This window comes from Mastomys coucha, unplaced genomic scaffold (genome assembly GCF_008632895.1).
Source record: "Mastomys coucha isolate ucsf_1 unplaced genomic scaffold, UCSF_Mcou_1 pScaffold21, whole genome shotgun sequence".
NCBI lineage: Eukaryota > Metazoa > Chordata > Mammalia > Rodentia > Muridae > Mastomys > Mastomys coucha.
The window spans coordinates 160,839,946-160,859,296 of record NW_022196904.1 but is presented as its reverse complement, the minus strand read 5'-3'; the positions used below and the strand labels follow the sequence as shown (position 1 = coordinate 160,859,296).

The 19,351-nt window shown below is 41.7% G+C and overlaps 1 protein-coding gene across 2 annotated transcripts in view; it reads right to left on the bottom strand.

Moving 5' to 3' along the window:
- The window catches only part of Ric1 (RIC1 homolog, RAB6A GEF complex partner 1), an 89,508-nt gene extending 81,130 nt beyond the window's left edge, over positions 1-8,378 (bottom strand). For both annotated transcript variants that reach the window (XM_031390060.1, XM_031390061.1), the window contains exon 1: positions 7,976-8,378. In XM_031390060.1, the coding sequence (XP_031245920.1) occupies positions 7,976-8,119 (144 nt within the window). In that variant the 5' untranslated portion in view covers positions 8,120-8,378. The remainder of the gene's footprint in view (positions 1-7,975) is intronic.
- Between the last annotated feature and the right edge of the window lie 10,973 nt (positions 8,379-19,351).

Below are 19,351 nucleotides of genomic sequence, written 5' to 3'. Positions count from 1 at the left end.
TAACAAATTCAGATAAATTGAAATCATGTAACTTTTCTCATCATAATGCAATAAAAGTTAAAATAAATTAAAAAAACTACCAAAATTGTATTTTTATAAACCTTATAACTGACTTTGGAAAAACATGATGCATGTGATAGTGCAGCACACAATCATGTTCTAAGCAATGTGATAAAAATGCACTTGGGCAGCTCTTCAGTTCTCCATTTTCATATTCATATCATTGTTTGGTAGCATGAAGGCTCCAAATAATAAAATAATGAAAAACACAGCCAAGACAGACTTCAGTGGAACATTTTAAGGAATCTGGGTAAGTAGTACCCAAAGAAGGAATAAAGAAGGAATATCAACAAAAGCTCCAGGGGCACCGAAGTCCATAGAGGAATGGCCTGACTGACACACTGATTATAGGAGACTTTGTAAAAAGAAAAAAATAGTAATGTCTAAACAAAAGAGCCCGTTTGCTATGTAACAATCGACTACCAGAGGATCTCAAATGCAACAGTGATTTTTCAGCCTTAACATCATAAATACCAAATATTTTTGATATTTGTGGTTTCCAAATATTTTCCAATCACATAAGATTCATAGAACCTTGGCCAAATAATAATAAATTCTACTTTAGACTTAAAGTAAAGTACTGATTAAATAATAGTGAGGTTTAGGTAAACAGTCCACACTATCAAAGCCAGAAAAGTAAAAATAAACAAAATTCTTTTCCATGAAATAACTTCAGATAATGGAAAGAAATATAACTAGACTAATCTTCCTTTAGACAAGAAAAATCTAAGAAATAACACTTAAACCCCCCAAAACAACCTAATGTGCACAAAAACGAGAAAGTAGCCTTGCTTGAAAAGCAGTGATTATTTTGTCTCAACCTCTCAAGTAGCCAGAATTTACAGGCTGGTACCATGTTCAAGACACCCTGGCTAATATGAAATGAGCTAGTTTTGCTGCCTAAAAAGCTTTAAATTTAGTTTTAAAAATAAAGTATAAGGGCTAAATTTACAATAAAAGCAGAAGTCCAAGGAAGAAGTACAATACAGAAAACTCTAAAGATTCCACAACTAAAAATAAGTAAAGTCAGTAAGGTTAAGATATAAAAACTATGCACAAAACCACTGTTTCTTTACACTAAAAACAAACTGAAAAAGAACTTAAGAAAACAATTCTAGCCAGGCAGTGGTGGCGCACGCCTTTAATCCCAGTGCTTGGGAGGCAGAGGCAGCTGGATTTCTGAGTTCAAGGCCAGCCTGGTCTACAGAGTTCTAGGACAGCCAGGGCTACCCAGAGGATCCCTGTCTCAAAAAAAAAAAAAAAAAAAAAAAAAAGAAAAGAAAAGAAAAGAAAAAGAAAAAGAAAAAAGAAAAAAGGAAAAGCAAGCAATCTTATTTATAAACAGCATCCAAAAGTAAACTAGTATATAAATGTAACTAACCAGGCGACACTGAAGCTATACGACCTTATACATGACACAAATGGAAAGATATCCCATGTTCATGGACAATGAGCTGACATTGTTTAAATGTGCATGCTATCAATATAATCCCTATTAAAATTCCAATATTTTTCATAGGAATTTACAGAACAATCTTCAATTCATAGAGAACCCAAAAGACCAAATAGTGAAAGCAATCAAAAGAAAACACTGCTTCATTCATACCACCTGGCTCTAAGTACAGAGAGAGCTGCAGCAGTCAAGGTAGCAAGGAAGCTGGAGAGAAGCAAGGTACAGGGATCAATGGGACAGAAGAGAACCCCATTCCAACAAACCCACACTCCTCACCTCACCTTGGATAGAGACCCTAAGACTGAGCAAAAGGGAAAATAGCCTTTTCAACAAATGGTGCCAGGAAAACTAGATATCCAAGTGGAAAGGTTAAAGCACTCACCCACAAAGGTCAAGTCAGGGCAAACTGGCCTGAAATAACCCATTTCCTGATGAAAATGGAGGAAAAGCTCTCTGATAATGGTCTTGGTAAACACTTTGGATGGCACCAAAAGCAAAGAACCAAGCACAAATAAACAGTGGGAATACGTGAATCTAAAGAGGTCCCAAGCAGCAAGGAAAACCACTGATGAAATGAAAAGACACCTGTGCAAAGGGAGCAAGTGCACACCTCGTACAGACGCAAGACACTTAGCAATTCATAAAGTCAACAGCAAAAAGAAAAGCATTTACATCAGCGATGTCCTGAACTGACATTTCCCCCACGAAATACAGTAAAAACAGACAGTAGGCCAATAGGTACTCAGTATTGCTAATTAGCAGGGAAAAGCACATCAAAGCTGTAGGGTAGCGCTTCCTTCTGTACCTGTTAGGATGGTCTCCCCCAAGAAGTCAAATGATAAAATGTGGGTACAGAAAGGGGACATCTCAGAACTGGGAGACTGCAATTGATATAGCAACTATAGAAAACCATATGGAGTATTCTTTACAAATTTTAAAAAGAACCAAATAGTTTCATAATCCTGTATCTTTAGTACCTATCTGTGTGCACACCTGAGCACAGATATGGTATCACTCACTCCAAACGTACAAAAAAAAGGAATTGAAATCAGTATTTTAAAAGTTAACTGCATGCCTGTATTCACTAAAGCATTATTCCAGTCACCAAAAAGTGGAAACAACCTAAGTGATTGTTAACAGATGGACTGATAAAAGAAATGTGGGGTGTATACAATGGGATATTATCCAGTCTTTTTCTTTAAGAAAAGGAAATCCTGATACTTAGTACAACATGGATGAACTTTTAACAAAGTAACATGAAATGATAGCCAAAGGATGGCATACACTGCAGAAGCTACTACATATGCAAAATCTCAACAAGTAAAACTCAGAAAAACCAAGGATAGAACAGAGATTACGGTAAGCTGGAGTAGAGGAAATGAGGTGATTTGGGTCAAATACAAATACACAGTTATAAGACTAAGTCAACTTTTGTAATTTAATGAAGAGTCTGAAGACTACAGGTAATAGTATTATATACTTGGGATTTGCTCATTATTATTATACAATAGCAGTATGTGTGTTGGGTGGTGGCCATGCATGTGCTACAACATGTGTATGTGTGTGTGTGTCCCAAGAGATTTTTTAAATGAATGAGTAGGTGCCTACATGTATGTATATACCCCAAATGGGTACCCTATGCCCATGGAAGTAGAGGCCAGAAGAGGGAATCAGCATGTGAACTAAACCCAGGTCCCCTCCAAGAGCAGTAAGTGCTCTTAACCACTAGGCCATCTCTATAGCCTAAGGTAGATCCTAAGTGTTTTCATCACACATAAAGGAACTATGTAAGGTGGTGGACATGCTTATTAGTTTGATTATAGCTACCACTATACATGTATATAAAAACATTTTACCATACATCATAAGTTTTACAATTTTTGTCATATATATACTTCAGTAAAGTAGAAGGACAAAAATCCCCAAACAGTACTTCATCAATAAGTGAACCCTTCCGGTTATGGAGAAAGAGGGTTTGCAACAGAAGCTGAAGGACAGGTAATATACTAATAATCAGACATGAGGCAAGAGAACATTCCTGCACAGGACTGGCTCTCATATCAAACTAAGGAGTTTGAACTTTATTCTTTAACAAAAAGTGAACCCTCCAAGACTTTCAGACATGTGGCTTTATAAGGAAAGTCTCTGGAGGCAGTAACAGAACAGAGCTGAAAAGCTGAAATATGACTGTTAGAAAAAAGGAGATGGAAATTTAGCAGCCTTCCTGAGGACACAATTAATTATACACTTATAGCTTGGCTCTTGAGACATCTCCCTTACTGTGTTTTCCATGTACACAGAACAGGGATCTTACACTATTAGCACACATCAACAGGAATGCAAGTTTCAAGGAATGTTGAGGGTTACTCAAATACATTATTTATGAGACAGTGATGAATTGCCAATCTCAACTTTTTATTAGCAACCCACAGTGGTAACTCAAAAGACTTTCATTCTCTGGGTGTGATGGTGAGTTCTAGGTCAGCCAGTGATACATAGTGAAACTCTGTCTCAAAAAACAAAAACAAAAACAAAAAAAAACCCAACAACAACAGAAGGCATTCATGTATCATATTAACACAGCACTGGGCACAATGTTTTCTCTATCTAATAAACCTCTTCTTTACTTTCACGTGCTGCCTATTTATGCTATCCTTTACAATTACTATTCAAGAAAACTTGTGAAAGTAATTTAAATATTTTGAAATCAGTGACCTGAAAATTGAGATGAGTACGTATCTAATTCAGAATGGAAACATCCTAAATATTTTAAGGTTTACATATGCAGTCTCTCAGAGTTGCAGTTAAAGAGTCTATTAAAAGAATATCCAGGGTCCTCCTTATACTACAAAATGTAGTTCATCTCATGCAATACTCATTTTATGAAGCAGCTCAATGCCCCAAGCTGAATTCTACAATACTCTTGATAGAAATACACCATTCCATTGATAAAGCCCTACCTCTATCATCTCATCCTAACATATACACTAAATCTTTTTTTCTTTCTTTTTTCTCTTCCCTCTTCTTCCTTCCTTCTAGCCCACCCTCCTAGACAAGGTCTTACCCTAGCTAGCCCTTATGCTAGCCCAGGGTAGCCTCAAATTCACAGCAGTTCCTGCCTTGTCCTCCCAATTTCATGTACTGGGATTACAGGAGGGAGACATCAAGCCACGTTCTAAGTATTTAAAGAACAGCCACTCAGGGCTTCAAAAACTGTGGGTAACACTATTATAACTTCAATAGGCTTTTAAATTACTTACTTGTTTGTTTACTTATTTAGTGAGTTTCTGTGTGGATGTGCAAGCTCACATTCGTGGCACAAGCATGAAGGCAAGAACGACCTGCAGGAGTGACTCTCTCCTGTTCCTATGTGGGCCATCAGGGATGGCAGTGCTCTCCCCGCTGAGCCATGTGTTTAGGCCCGGTTGGCCCCTGGACTCGGTTTTAGAACTCCGAATTAGAACCACAGTGTCCACAGGGCAAACCTCTACTAACACATCACACTGAAACCCAGGCAACAAACCAAATTTAGTGATGAAATGTGCTGTTTAATTATCAAAAAGCAAAGTGGATATCTATAGAAATGTTTGTCCATAAGCAAACCAAATAGCACCAACATGTATCTTTCAAATTTGGCTAAAAAAACTAGTCTGAACAGATATGACTCTAAAACACTGGAATTTCAAAAGCAAGTTAGTACATAATAAAGGTAGCTATAAGTGGTTCATAAAAATTTACTAGAAGACCCATAAAATGTACTGTTATTTTTAGAGATTTTAGTTTAATGTTCCCAAAGTCTAGTAGATAACCAAAATTTAACATACAGCAACTTTTTCGGACAAGCAAATAACCAATTGAGACTAAATGCAGATTTCTTCCACAAAGCCGGTTTCCTCTTTTAAAACTACCTTTTTTTTCTTATGCATGCTTACTTTATTGAGTACTAACAAAAATTCAAACAAGCAAAATCTAATTACTCTCTCTTCTCTTTTGAGTCACTATCCCTGCCTTCAAATGTCCTAATGTAACCCTTTAACATTTCAACTCTGTAAATCCCTTCTGAACTTCACAACAGTCTAAAAAATAAACAAATAAAATTAGCATTCTCATTCATATTCTCAATGAAGATATTTTAAACCAAGTCATTCCAAATTATGGGTATAAGTGACAGCCTCTTTGATTTACCTAGAGATAGTTTTGCTTTTAATATTCTGAACCTAAACACTGTGTTGTAAAATTTGGAAATAAGAAAATTAAAATGAACTTTCTCACAGGATAAGAAAAGCTACAAGCATTTATCCCAAGAGACAACAACTTGGCAGGTGGAGCCTGGCACTATTCCACTCACCTAGCCTCATAATCAGACCTTAGAATCATCTCATTTAAGCCTGATTTTTCTAAGTCACAAAGCTTGTGCTCAGAGTTTCAGGTTAACCAGCATGCAAACCTAGAGTGCTCCCTATGGGAGTCCAGAAACTTATTTCACTTTATGCCCCTGAACCCATATATTCCCCGAAATCTACTCTCTGAAGACATTTATTTCCCTGTGTGTGATGTATTGTTTTGTATGCATGTGAAATTCTAAGTTTTACACACCAGAGATCAGTAGTAACTAAGGTACTTTTGTGAAACTCAGGTGTGTAGGGAGGGAGTTTGAAGGAAATGAGTAGGGATGCTTAAATTGCGTTAACACTACATCTAGCCCCAAATCCAAACGGATTTTACTAATGTCACAATGTCCACAAGATAACTGAGACGCACATTCGTGGGGAGCTGAGGGAAAGAAGATAGCCTACATGCTTCTGGCCTAACGTGCTAACTTACATAAATCACATCTGTGTCTTTAGAGGGTAAAATAACTAAAATGCTAGGTTTTAAAAGTGTTACATTCGAACAAAACTACTAAATTTAGAAAACAATGTAAAATTCAACTTCTAATTATGCTCTTCCAAACAACTATTAACTTTAAGCACTAAATAAAAGTAGTTCAACTGCCACATATGTTGAAAACGGATCTCACTTAGGTACCAACTTACATAGACAACGCACACATTTAAAAATTTAGTTAAGCACGGATGTGAGTATCATATTGCTGATGCTGTAGTTGTTTAGTAGCCCGCGGTTTTCGGATACCTTTCTGAAAATTAGGTCAGCCAAAACTCAGTGACAAATAGTCTGATTTACAGCCTAACTATGTAAAAGTAAAAGAGAAACCTAAATTACTTAAATTCCAGCACCGGTTTTACCACAGCTGTGTGTGAGGACAATCAAGGGCATTATCTGCACACCGTGGTAATAAGCAGAGACCTAAAGGGTTTAAAGAAACCAAAACCATTATTTCAATATATCTAGCAAGCGCAAGGTCAACCAACCTCTACTCTCTTTTCAAGACCACCACTCTGACATCGATTAGTACTGTCTCTTTGAATGGGGAGGGGGCAATCTTAAACTCAGAATTCTGTAATTTTTACAGACAGATGTCCAGGAACAACAAAGACCGGACGGGGGCTAGCCCCACTCACCCCTTACTTTTCAAGTTAATTCTCTTGAGTTAACTCGAGGCAGGGGAGGGAAAAAAAAAAGCCAGGACTGAAAGCAAAGAATTCTGACCCCATGCTCTCTCCAAGCCTTATTATTTCCAGGTGCGGCACAGACAGATGTGAGCTCCCCGGCTCTCCACCATCCCAGTAGCTCTCCGGAGTCCAAAAGCAGCCAAGAAAAAGGACTGGGGCCCGTGATGTATGTGTTGGGGGAGACCCGCAGCTAAGTTAGCCAGACAGCTACTACACTCAGACCCAACCAGTCTTTTTAAGTTTTTAGAAATCAGTTACAACAGGACTGTAAATTCTGACACTTGGTAAAGACCAACAGGCTTTCCGGAACTCCACTCAACAACGACCTTTAAAGCAGGGGTGGGGGGAGCTGGGACGCCACAGCTGCGGGAGTGCTGGGGAGGTGTGTGTGGGGGACGTCCCATCAGATTGGCTCGGCGGCACTGGGGGCAGAGAGGCAGGCAAGTCTGGGCTCGGCCAGGGAGCTCCGGGCCTGGCGCGCGGCTGTGGGTGCCACGCGGGGACTGGGGTGCTGGGGAGACTGGCCGCGCGTGGCTCCAACCCGAGAGCGAGGGTCGCTCGGGGGAAGCCGGGACCGGCCGGGGTCGTTCGTGGGTAGTTAGCTGGAACGGGACCGCCGTCGATCGGAGGGAAGTCGGGGACCCGTCCGCGGTCGCTCGGCGGCAGTCCCGCCACTTCCAGGGTCACTTGCGGGTAATCAGGACGGTTCCGGGGCCGCCCGGGGTTAGCCGGGGACCGGACGGGAGTCGTTCGGAGGCTATCGGGACGGGGCCAGGATCGCTCGGGGGAGAATCGGGACTCGATCCGGGCCTGGGGACGGGGGGTAGTCGGGACCGGACGGGGGCCGCTCGGGGGGTGGGGGGAAGTCAGGACGGCGGCGCCTACTTACTCGGCTGTACCAGATGCTGAGGCGGGCCGGGGCCAGCACGGCGAAGAACGCTCTCCGAGGGTCAGCCTGGACGTGGAGCGGCGCCTCGGCCGGGCTCCGCGGCGCGCAGAGCAGCCTCTTGGGCCAGCCGCTCAGGAAATACATGGTCCGCGCGCGGCCCCGACAGCCCCCCCGGCGGCCCCGGCCGCGTCTGTCACGCTCGGCGGCCCCGGGCCAGGCGCCCAGCTCCCACACCGCCACCGGCCGAGTCGGCGGCGGCGGCGACAGCGGCAACTCGGGGCATCTGCCCGGGGGCCGGGCCGGGCCGAGCCGACGCGATGCTGCGCGACGCGGTCTCGGACGCTGACCGGCCGAGGGTGGGGGAGGCGGGCGGCCAGTGGGCCCCGCGGCGGGAGGAGCCGAGGCCGGCCCGCCCCGCTCGCCGCTCGCGTCAGCACGCCGCACGGCGCGGGGAGGCTCCGCCCCGGCTCCCTCCGACCGCCCCGCGTCAGAACGCAGGCCGCCGGGCTGGCCGTCGAGTGCTCCGTACTCCCTGCTAGCGGGCGACCTGGAGCGTGGAGCTGGGGGCTGGGATGAGGCGACGGGCTCGGTCGGTGGTAGTCGGGGCGGCCCGGCCCGCTTCCATTGCCTGTGGATTGGCGAGACCTCCGGGGCTGAAGGGGGCGGGGCGAGCGGAGCGCGCGTCACGTGACTCCCGGGCTGAGCCTGGAGCTGGGTGTCAGCGACCCCAAGGCTGGGGTTTCGAGCCTGTGCCCGCAACTCTTTTGTGTGCTGCGGTTTAAATTGAGATCTGGTGAAGTCCCTGGCCTTACAGAGCTTACATTCTAGGCAGGCTCTTTATTCAGTCACTATACCGCGTAGCCCAAAATTGTCCCAATTTGGTCTTCGGGTCTTCAGGAGTTCTACGTCTAGTAGAGTATTTATAATTCAGTTTGCTTCCGTCTGCCTGTCTGCCAGTTATTAATGCTAGACGAAGCCAGATGGTGTCGTTTTGCAGCCCCAGTAAACAGTTCTGGAAAAGAGATGGACTTAGGTTTTGAGGTGGACCACACTGGAGATACTGTATTTGGAGTTTTTAACTTTAGGGGGATGGGTGCTCAACTTTTGGACCCTGGAACTTTAAAAAATAGCTACAGCTTTTTGTTACTTCTTCAAAGTTTAAAAGTAACAGCAAACAGTAACAATCGGATTTTTTTAACAATGTAACTTTCCGTAATTGTTCTAACACTTGCTTTTCGTAGAAGTTAACTAAAGAGATGACTCCCTGCTCATCAGCCTTTTGTACCCAGAGGGTCTTCTAGAGTCCTTGTCCTGGTGTGTCCCACAGGCCAACACAGCATTCCTGGGATATCTTAAGCAAATCAGACCTGGAAGGTAGTTTTCAGATGAAAGTGTGGGATGGAATCTTGAGCATCCGAGTTACACCATTGGATAAATCAAGAGGTCCAGAGAGGTGTGCCTTGCCAATATAAAATCATAGAACTTCGTTGTCTAGTACTTTTCAAAGTTGTACACGCGGCAGAGGGAATGAAAATGTGCTGCAATTCCATTGAGCATGTTTGCGCTGCCTCAGTGTGTTCATGTGCCTCACCCATGTATCTGGAATCATGGGCAGTGTAGATATTTCTAAGTAATTTTTAATTGTTCTTTGTTTTGGCCTTACTTACTGGCAAGCTTCTGGATCAGATTCCCCTGCTGTGAACTTTTGTAGCAGCTAAGGTTTACAAAAATTTTAAGGGGATGCTTTGATTTTATTCCATAGAAAAACTTCAAGGCAGATAATGGTGCTGTATCATTGCTATTCCTTCTTAAAGGGACATAGGACTAAAGTAGTAGATATTCCCAAGGTCACATGGCCTAAGAAAACCTGCTCTTCCTTCCAAGGACCCAGTGGTCTTTAGACCAGCTTAAGGTGAAGTGTGATAGTAGCCTGAACATGGACAGGAGAAGACCCTCAGGGCCTTCCACTCTTGGGAGTGAAGAGTAAAATATCTCACTGTAAACCTCCCTAAGTATTACCCACGGACAGAAACCTTATAGATGGACCTGACTTTCGAAGATATTTTAACATTGTAAAATGTGCTAACAGTTCCAGTGCTCAAGTGTTCTGTCCCCCGTTCTTTCTCCTTCCATCACCACTCCAGCCAAACTCTCTCGATTACTTTGAGTCTCGAGTAAACTAGTAAAACTAATAGGTACATATTTGGTTCTATCAAGCTTAACTTTTTTTATTACTCTTGATCAGGGTGCATGGAAACAAGTACCTCTATAAAACCATTTGTTGGAGGATAAGTTGATATAATTTCTATAACGACTAGTGCCGTTATATGGCATGTACATGGAGAAAGAGTCAGCTACCCAGACCCTTCTGTATTATTTTCTAAGGAGACACAGAGTTTTAATCTTAAGACATACCTCATAAGCCAGGCTTGGTAGCCAGCTTGACTACATCTGGAACTAACTAAAATCAAAGTGGCTGGGTATGCGTGTGAGGAGTTTTGGTGTTTTTATTACTTAGGCCACTTGAAGTGGGAAGAAGACCTACTTCTAATCTGGATCCTCTGAGATGGGAATCTGGGCCCCGGCTTCTGCTGGCAGCCTGTATACAGGAAGAAAGAAGCGTTTGCTCTTTTCCTGTTTGTTCTTGCTCTCACTGGTACATCCATTCCTTCTTGGAATTAGAGCCTACTTCTTTGGGACTCTGGTGTATACTGAAGACCAATTGAGACATCCAGCCTTGTGGACTGAACAACTACTGGGTTCTTAGATCTTGCATTGGTAGATGGCAATTGTTGGACTAGCTGGATCACAGCCTATACCCTATTCTAATGAATCACTGGTGATAGATAGATAGATAGATAGATAGATAGATAGATAGATAGATAGATAGATAGATATTCATTCTATAAGTTCTGTTCCTCTAGAGAACCCTGACTAATATACCTGTAATGCCTGTACTTGAAAGATGGAATTATGAATTCCAAGTCAGCCTGACCTAATGAGATCCTACCTTAAATAAGTTGCACACCCACACATACTTGATATACCACAGAAGAAAAATATAGATGTCCTCCAAAATAGAATTGTCTTTACTTATAATGGCATACTTCATAAAAAAAAAAAGTTGGAGGATATATCTGTTATAAAAGTATATTAACTGTATTATGAAGTAATCCAAATGGTTTACACATATTTTATAAAATATTCCATGCTTATGAAAAAACATGTTTTAACAAAAGGAAAAAAATGTACCAAAATGTTGATGTTTTAAAAATCCCTTTAAGTATAGGCATTTAATATGTTCCCTTTGGGCTTTTTTGTATCTTTTTAAATTATGTTTAAGGAATTTATGTTACTTTTGTAATAAGACTATAAAACAGTAACCTTGTTAATGGTTGAAATGTCCCACTTGACCTGCTTCAAGTAGGGCTGTGTTCTACTGGCAAATCAAAGACAGTCATACAGTAATGTAGAGTTTCAGGAGTATCAAGAGGATGTCTTGATGTCTCAAGAGTATCAAAAGGAGGATTAGTAGAAAATAATTAGTCACCAGACTAAAAGTAGGCTCTGTGTATTTGCATATAGTCACAGGTTTCTGAGACAAAGCCACAGATGGCTTTTGGTTCTAAGTGTCTCACTTGGAATGTCTGGGGGTCCCCATAAGAGCCTGCGATGCTAAGTACTGACGAGGCTTGTGGCTCTTCATTATGCCTTAGCATCTGCTTTATTACACTTGTATCACATGCATTTGCTTCTGGGATGGACTCCTGATTATTTGTACTTTCTGCAAACTGATGACTGAGCTGTGTTTTACTTTAAAACAATATGGAAGTAATCAAGGAAGCATTTACATGAAAATATAAATAATATACATGAAACAGGATTGCTCTTAGGTTAGTAAGATTTCAAGCTGAATGATGAATTCTTGGGGATTCATTATGTTATTCCCTCCACTTTAACTTTCAATTTTTGCCAGAGATTTAATTAAAAATATTACAGCATTGCAGAAAGACTCAGATTCAACCTGGAGCTTTGAAATTAATTCCAGCTGTAGGCTGAGTGATTTGTGGTCTGGACAGACTGCCAAAGGCCAAAAGCTTCCCTGTTCCCTGCTCTAGTTGGCAGCATGAACCTGGGAGAATGGAGACTAATAACAAGGCAGATTAAATTCTCGTGCAATAGCTAACTTTATTCAGAGCATCAGGTAGTTTATGCTCTGAGGGTTAAGAAGACTCACATGAATAAGGTGTTCAATCACAAGGACAAGCCACACATGGCAAAAAACAAACAAACAAACAAAAAAACCCAACTTTTTCCATAGAGGCATACAAATAACAACAGCAGAAGTAAACACACCTGTCTGCTACACCTGGAGGAGCATGAAAACACATTCCAAGAACAGTTCTGTGTTGTGAAGAAACAGCTCACAGACTCTTGTTTTCTCACAAGCACTGGGCACGCTCACTTTCTTGGACTGTGTTCTGGCACCTCCACTTCTTTCATTTTTTAATAGTATGTTATCCAGAGTAGTACTTATTTGAGATGTAGATAAGTCTAAATGTCATTTGATGCCTGACTATCCTATAAGCAGGCAGCTTATGTTAGAACAGTGAAAGCATTGTGTGTGATTCTCTGCCACCAAGGACAGAGATCCAAACTCTGTCCAGTATATTATATTATTATATTGATCAGAAAAATCTAGAGAATAGCTTGAAATGAGACCCATATGATTAGTAGTTCTAGTGTCCTATAGAACATAAGCCCATGATAGGAATATACATGTTATGATGTCCATTTGCCTTTAATAGGAATATACATGTTATGACATCCTGTGCAAATGGAAAGTTATTTAAATCTCAAGGAAAAATTAAATATAGTCCCTTCATCAGATGGATGAATGAGTCTATTATGGTCCCAAGGTCCAGGGATAAATGCAAGTCACTAGTGAAAAGTAACTTCTTCAGTGCAAATTGCCTCCGAGTGGGCAGGCTTGATCTCTGATGATATGGTTGATATCTCCTTTTGCCCATTAACTGGGGGTTTGCTATCTTTCTGATGATTTCCGCTGTCTCCTCACCTTGCACTGTTGAAGTTGATGGCCCAGGGCTGGAGGAGTCAAAGAAGAATCCATAATGTTTCAGTGGCTCCATCTGCAATGGCAGGTGCATACCCCTTCCCAGTTTTCTTCTGTAGGAGTAAAAGTAGGGCAGATTAATACATCAGCTTGTTTCTACAGTAAAAGGAGGGAGGTTAGCAAGTGCACAAGAACAAGTTTATTGCTGGAAATAATCCTATAACAAGCAGAATCTGAATTTATATTTAGGGGGTGGTAAATTAAGCAAAGTAGATGAATCAGAACAGTCAGCTCCACCTATTGGACCAAAAAAAGGAAGTATTGCTAAACTGATGACTGACTGGACCATGAATCTGCCCTATACCACTAGATGAGCCATCAATAAAATAAGTACCTGCCTATGGAATGGGAGAAGGTTGGACCATTGTGGTTACAAATTCAGTTCCTATGAGAAAACCCCATAGTTTTCCAACTGGAGAATGATTTCTTATCCTTCCATAGTAACCTTCAAATGAAATTTGAAAATCCATAGAGTTCTGTAATGCTTCTTAAAAATTGAGTGTTAAGGGAAATATAATGCAGGAAGGATCAAACCTATATAATTGTTGGCCTCAGGTCCTCCCCAGATTTATTAATTGAGTAAGAAGCATGAGGTAAGCAGTGTTTATGACCTTCTGGTGTAAATAGGTATCTTCCAGAGGTTTGTGGTCTTGTGCTAAAATACAACTTAGAACATAAGTAAGCTCAAAGTCAGTGAAGGATCCATTGGATACACAAATGCTTCTTTTACTCTGGATTCAAGCTGTAGCTCTTTTCTTGCCTCTTAAGATATTATGCAAAGACTGTTCAACACCATCTCTCCTAGAGTTTTAAGTAGATTGTTTAGTGCATATAAGCATTTTGATTTTGCTGAAATTGCACCAGAAATACCAAGCACATCGCATGAGGCCAGGGAGGAATTGGTAAACGAGTCTCCTTTCCCTGCCATGCCCCAGCTTGCCTATGTAAAGTTAGCTTTTTCATAGGCTCTCATCAAAAGAGAGAATTCAATATTAGATGGAATATCAAGTTCCTCACCCCATACTTCAGGGTCTCTTGTTCAAGCACTGAAATGTAAGTATTTCTCTGCTCCAGTAAGGGAGCAGAGAAAACCATTGCAGGCATAGGTGGTACCATTTCTACTTTTGATCTTGTCTGCACGGGAAAACCTCCTTTGTTGCCTCTTTTATCAATATTAAGGTTTGACCATCCAGTTTATATTCATTAGAAGAATTAGCCATGTCTTGGTCATGATTAATATCCTCACCTTGCTTAAGTATATTAATAACAGTTCGAATCAATGCCCAACTGACCCAGAATTGAATGGGGATCTTTTCCCCTTGTTATTGTCAACTCTTCAATATTCACTCAGCCCCGCCTTTCTTCATCTAGAGCTCCTCCTTCGGGTAACCAGAGATTATACTTGTGCTCTTCCTTTCTTTAGAAATGATGCACAAACTTGACACAAGACAGAGCCTTCCCTGGCTTCTGCCCCACTATTTCCATTCACCTTCTCCTGTGAGGGTCCCCACTCTCTTACAGCTGACTTCAGGTCCCTGACTTCTGGAACTACTTGTTTACTGCTCTAGAGGCAATGAGACTTAAGAGAATGGAGACAATAAATGAGGCAGACTAAAATCTCATGCAATAGCCAACTTTATTCAGAGCATCAGGCAATCTATACTCTGAGGGTTAGGAAGTCACACATTGAGTAAGTGTTCAATTACAAGGACAAGCCATGAGTGCCAAAACCCAGCTTTTTCTATAGAGGCATATGAATAACAACAGCTGAAGAAACTCACTCCTATCTGCTATGCCTGTGAGGAGCATGAAAACACATTCCAAGAACAATTCTGTGTTTTAAAGAAACTGAGGTCACAAAACTCTTGTTTTGCAGTTTTCTCACAAGCACTCAGAATCCTCCCAGAACAGGACTGTGTTCCACATTTCCCAATAGCCTGTGTGGAAATCTATTTCAGTGGGGGCTTGAAAGATGACTCAGTAGTTAAGAGCACTTGCTGTTCTTTGAGGACCCAAGTTCAATTCCCGGCAACCACATGGTGGTTCACAACCATCTGTAACTCCATCCATTGCCAGGGGGATCAAACACCATTTTCTGACCATTGTGGGCAAAAACATGCTTGTGCTGCACAGACATACCCGCAGGCAAAACACTCATACACATGGAAAGAAGCTTTGGTCATTGATCAGGGAGGAAGCACCAAAACTATAGCGCTCTCCCTCCTACAGTTTATCAGGGCTTATGATGCCGCTCACCTGGTCTCTCTCAGCCTGCTTCATTAGATACATAGCACAATCTTGCCATGTCAGAAAGCCTCTTGCTAGGTCCAATGGTGATTTCCTCACATGCACCCTTGTTCCGATGGAAGCCCTGCCCAGGTGCAAGTGGCATGCTCAATGATCACCTGAGCTTCTCCTCCAGGATGCAAATATAGGGAATGTTGGCAGATTCATTGTAAAAGTGAAAATATCAGTGTGAAACAATAAACATATAACTGATTTTATATATATATACATATATATATGTGTGTGTATATGTATACACATATATAACCAATACATATATATATGTATATATATACACATATATATATAACCAATACACGTGCTACTGATGAGTCAACCCTGTCCACATGACTACTCACAAACCACAGTTAAAAGAATACTTGGAGCGGGGCAGTGGTGCATGCCTTTAGTCCCAGCACTTAGGAGGCAGAGACAGGCAGATTTCTGAGTTCAAGGCCAGCCTGGTCTACAGAGTGAGTTCCAGGACAGCCAGGGCTACACAGAGAAACCCTGTCTCGAAAAACCAAAAAAAAAAAAAAAATTACTTGGCACCACTAGTATACCATAAAGGCAGGGAAGCATATTATTAGTCTTAATGAAGCTTATAATTAGGCTTTTAATTAATAAGCCAATGAGATTGTTGGAAAGGGACATTAGCACAAAGTAGAAGATAAGTAAAGAAGGTATTGTTTACCTTAACCAAGTGAAAGAGAAAGCTCCTCACTTTTGGTCATTTGTTTACTTGTGACAGGGTCTTGCTTTGTAACCTGCACTAAGCCCAAACTGATTCTATTCCTGCCTCCACCTCGCAAATGCTATGACTACCTGATTTAGCTGGCTACACCCAGCTTTATCTTTAGGAAAGAAAAACTAGCTAGTAACAGATTTAAGTTAGCCAACAGCAACAATGAGTCTGTTTAGTCTCAACCAACTTTCCAGTCTAACGAAGTATTGGACTTGATGCCATGTGCAGTCTTTAAGAAAGGAATAAGGGCTGGCGAGATGACTCAGTGGGTAAGAGCACTGACTGCTCTTCTGAAGGTCCTGAGTTCAGATCCCAGCAACCACATGGTGGCTCACAACCATCTGTGATGAGATCTGATGCCCTTGTCTGGTGCATCTGAAGACAGCTACAGTGTATTACTCTGGAGTGAATGGGGCAGGAGCAAGCAGAGGTCCTGAGTTCAATTCCCAGCAGCCACATGATGGCTCAAGGCCATCTGTACAGCTACAGTGTACTCATAAACTAAATAAATAAATCTTTAAAAAGAAAAAAAAGGGATAAAAGGGCACATGGTTTTAACCCTTGTCTTAGTCACTGTTCTGTTGCTGTGCAGAGACACCATGGCCAAGGCCACTTATAAAAGAAAACATTTAATTCGGGGCTTGCTTACAATCTCAGAGGGTAAGTCCATGACCATCATGATGGGGAACATGACAGCAGGCAGACAGACAGACATAGCACTAGGAGCTGAGACCACAACTGCAATCATGAGGCAGACAGCAAACTGGAGTGGTGTGGGCTTTGAGGTACCAAAAGGGACACATCTCTTTCAAAAAGGCCATACCTGCTACAAGGCTACACCTCCTGACTAATCCTTCCCAAGTAGTTCCACTAACTGGGAACCATGCATGTAATCCTATGGGGCCCATTCTCATTCAAACCACAACATCCCTATAACAGGAAAGTTCACCATAATTCTATTAGCCACCTCTCTCAATCTCCTCTCTGCCTATTTAGCCAAATTTTCATATCTGTTCTGTTATCCCTGTATCACTTACAGTAAATATAATATCTACCTGTAACAAGCCATTCTGGAATATTATGGGTTGGCTTCTGTCCTGCTCTTACCAGTTAATTTTATATTTCCTAAGAGTGAAATGTGAGGAAACCGGTCTTTGAGAATTACAGAGACATTCTTGTCTCAGGTGTGCTTAATTCTGGGACTAGGGTGCTTGGTTTTTACAGTCACCAAAGCCTCCACAAGTCAGCAACTCAGTGTCCTTTGTCTTGAGAACTCAAAGATTGAATTTCACAGGGTGAATTTTGAAAAGGGGGTGTTACTATAGAGAGGAAACTTAAGGCGAAGAGTTATTGTACAGGGGAAGTGGGCAGAGCTCCCGTGTGGTAGAATGGGTCCCAAGAGAACATTAGCTGCTAAGAGGCTTTGTCTAGAGGTTAATATGGCTTGTCACAGAGGAAGTAAATTGGCTTTTGAAATGACAGGGCTGAGACAGAGGGAGGTGACCTGGTTAGCCTAGCTTACTTAATCACAGATCCCCATGAGGTGTCTGTGTGCCTCTCTGTCCCAGTAACTGGACTGAGGTTCTTGTAAACACCTCCAAGGACCAATGACGTATCAGAGTGTGCACAGCTTCCAGGCAGCTATGCTCATTAGGTTGCTGTGCTAAAGAAGCAAGACAAATAAAAATCTAAGAACACAGCCAGTCCACTCTGCCCTCTGGCCAGACCAGAACTGTCAGTGGAGCCAAGGATGCTTTTGGCCACAGCAGAAGGGATGGTTTGCAAAGTTTCTTTCCCTTAACTGCCTAGCAAGTTTCTTTCTCTTATCCTCATCACTAGGTTTAATATGATTATTCAGGAATTATAAAATCCAAGGAGTACAATTCTAGAAATATACAGTTCTCACAAAAATAGACCAACTCAGCTGGGCAGTGGTTGCGCACGCCTTTAATCCCAGCACTTGGGAGGCAGAGGCAGGTGGATTTCTGAGTTTGAGGCCAGCCTGGTCTACAGAGTGAGTCCCAGGACAGCCAGGGCTATGGAGAGAAACTCTGTCTCAACACCCCCCCCAAAAAATAGACCAACTCATAATATTAATTATATGTTATATTTTATAACATCCAAACTGTTGTAAAGTGACCATTGCATTCTCTTTTTTTAATCTTACCACCTTTGGTTACTTACAGTTTTATTATCAATAATCTAAAAACTACTTAAGAAAGTGGACATAGTACACCTGTAATTCAGCAAGAGGATCAGAAATTCCAGGCCAGCCTGTGCTGTGTACCAAGATCCTGTCTCCAAAAAAATAATGATAGCAATAAATAAATTTACAACCTTATTTTAAGTGTACAATTTGGTAATGCAAGTGTGTTTACCCTGTGAAACATCTCGAGGACCTTTTCATCTTACAAAAACAGAAACCCACACTCACTAAACAAAGATCTCATTTCCTCCTCCCCAAGACTTTGGCAAACATCATTCTATTTTCTGTTTCCATGAGTTTGTCTACCTAAGGTACTTCATATAAATAGAATCCCACAATAGCTTATTTCACTTAACATAGTGTCCCAGCCATGTAGCCTGTGACAAGTTGTTTTTGTTGTTGTTTTAAAGACCTAATACTATCCCACTGTGTGTGTGCGGCATATTAACATATCCATGCATCTCTGGATGTCTGCATTCCTCCCACCTCTGGTTACTGTGAGGAATACCATGCACAAGTATCCTTGAGATTCTGACTTATAGCTGGGTGGTGGTGGCACACGCCTTTAATCCCAGCACTTGGGAAGCAGATTTCTGAGTTTGAGGCCAGCCTGGTCTACAGAGTGAGTTCCAGGACAGCTAGGACTACACAGAGAAACCCTGTCTTGAAAAAACAAAACAACAACAACAACAACAAAAAAAACCCAAAAAAACCAAACAACAACAACAAAAAAAAGAAATGAGATTCTGATTTATATCCCTTACACATATACCCAGATATTCTACCTATAATTGTTTTTTTAAGAAACTACCATTCCTGTCTTTCATAATCTTGCACTGTTTTGCAATCCCATCAGCAGTGTCAGGGGAGAGAGGTTACAATTTTCCATTCTCATCAACATGTTTTGCTTTTAGTGTTCTCTCTCTCTCTCTCTCTCTCTCTCTCTCTCTCTCTCTCTCTCTCTCTCTCTCTGCATGTGTGTCTGTGTCTGTCCTGTATGTGTAT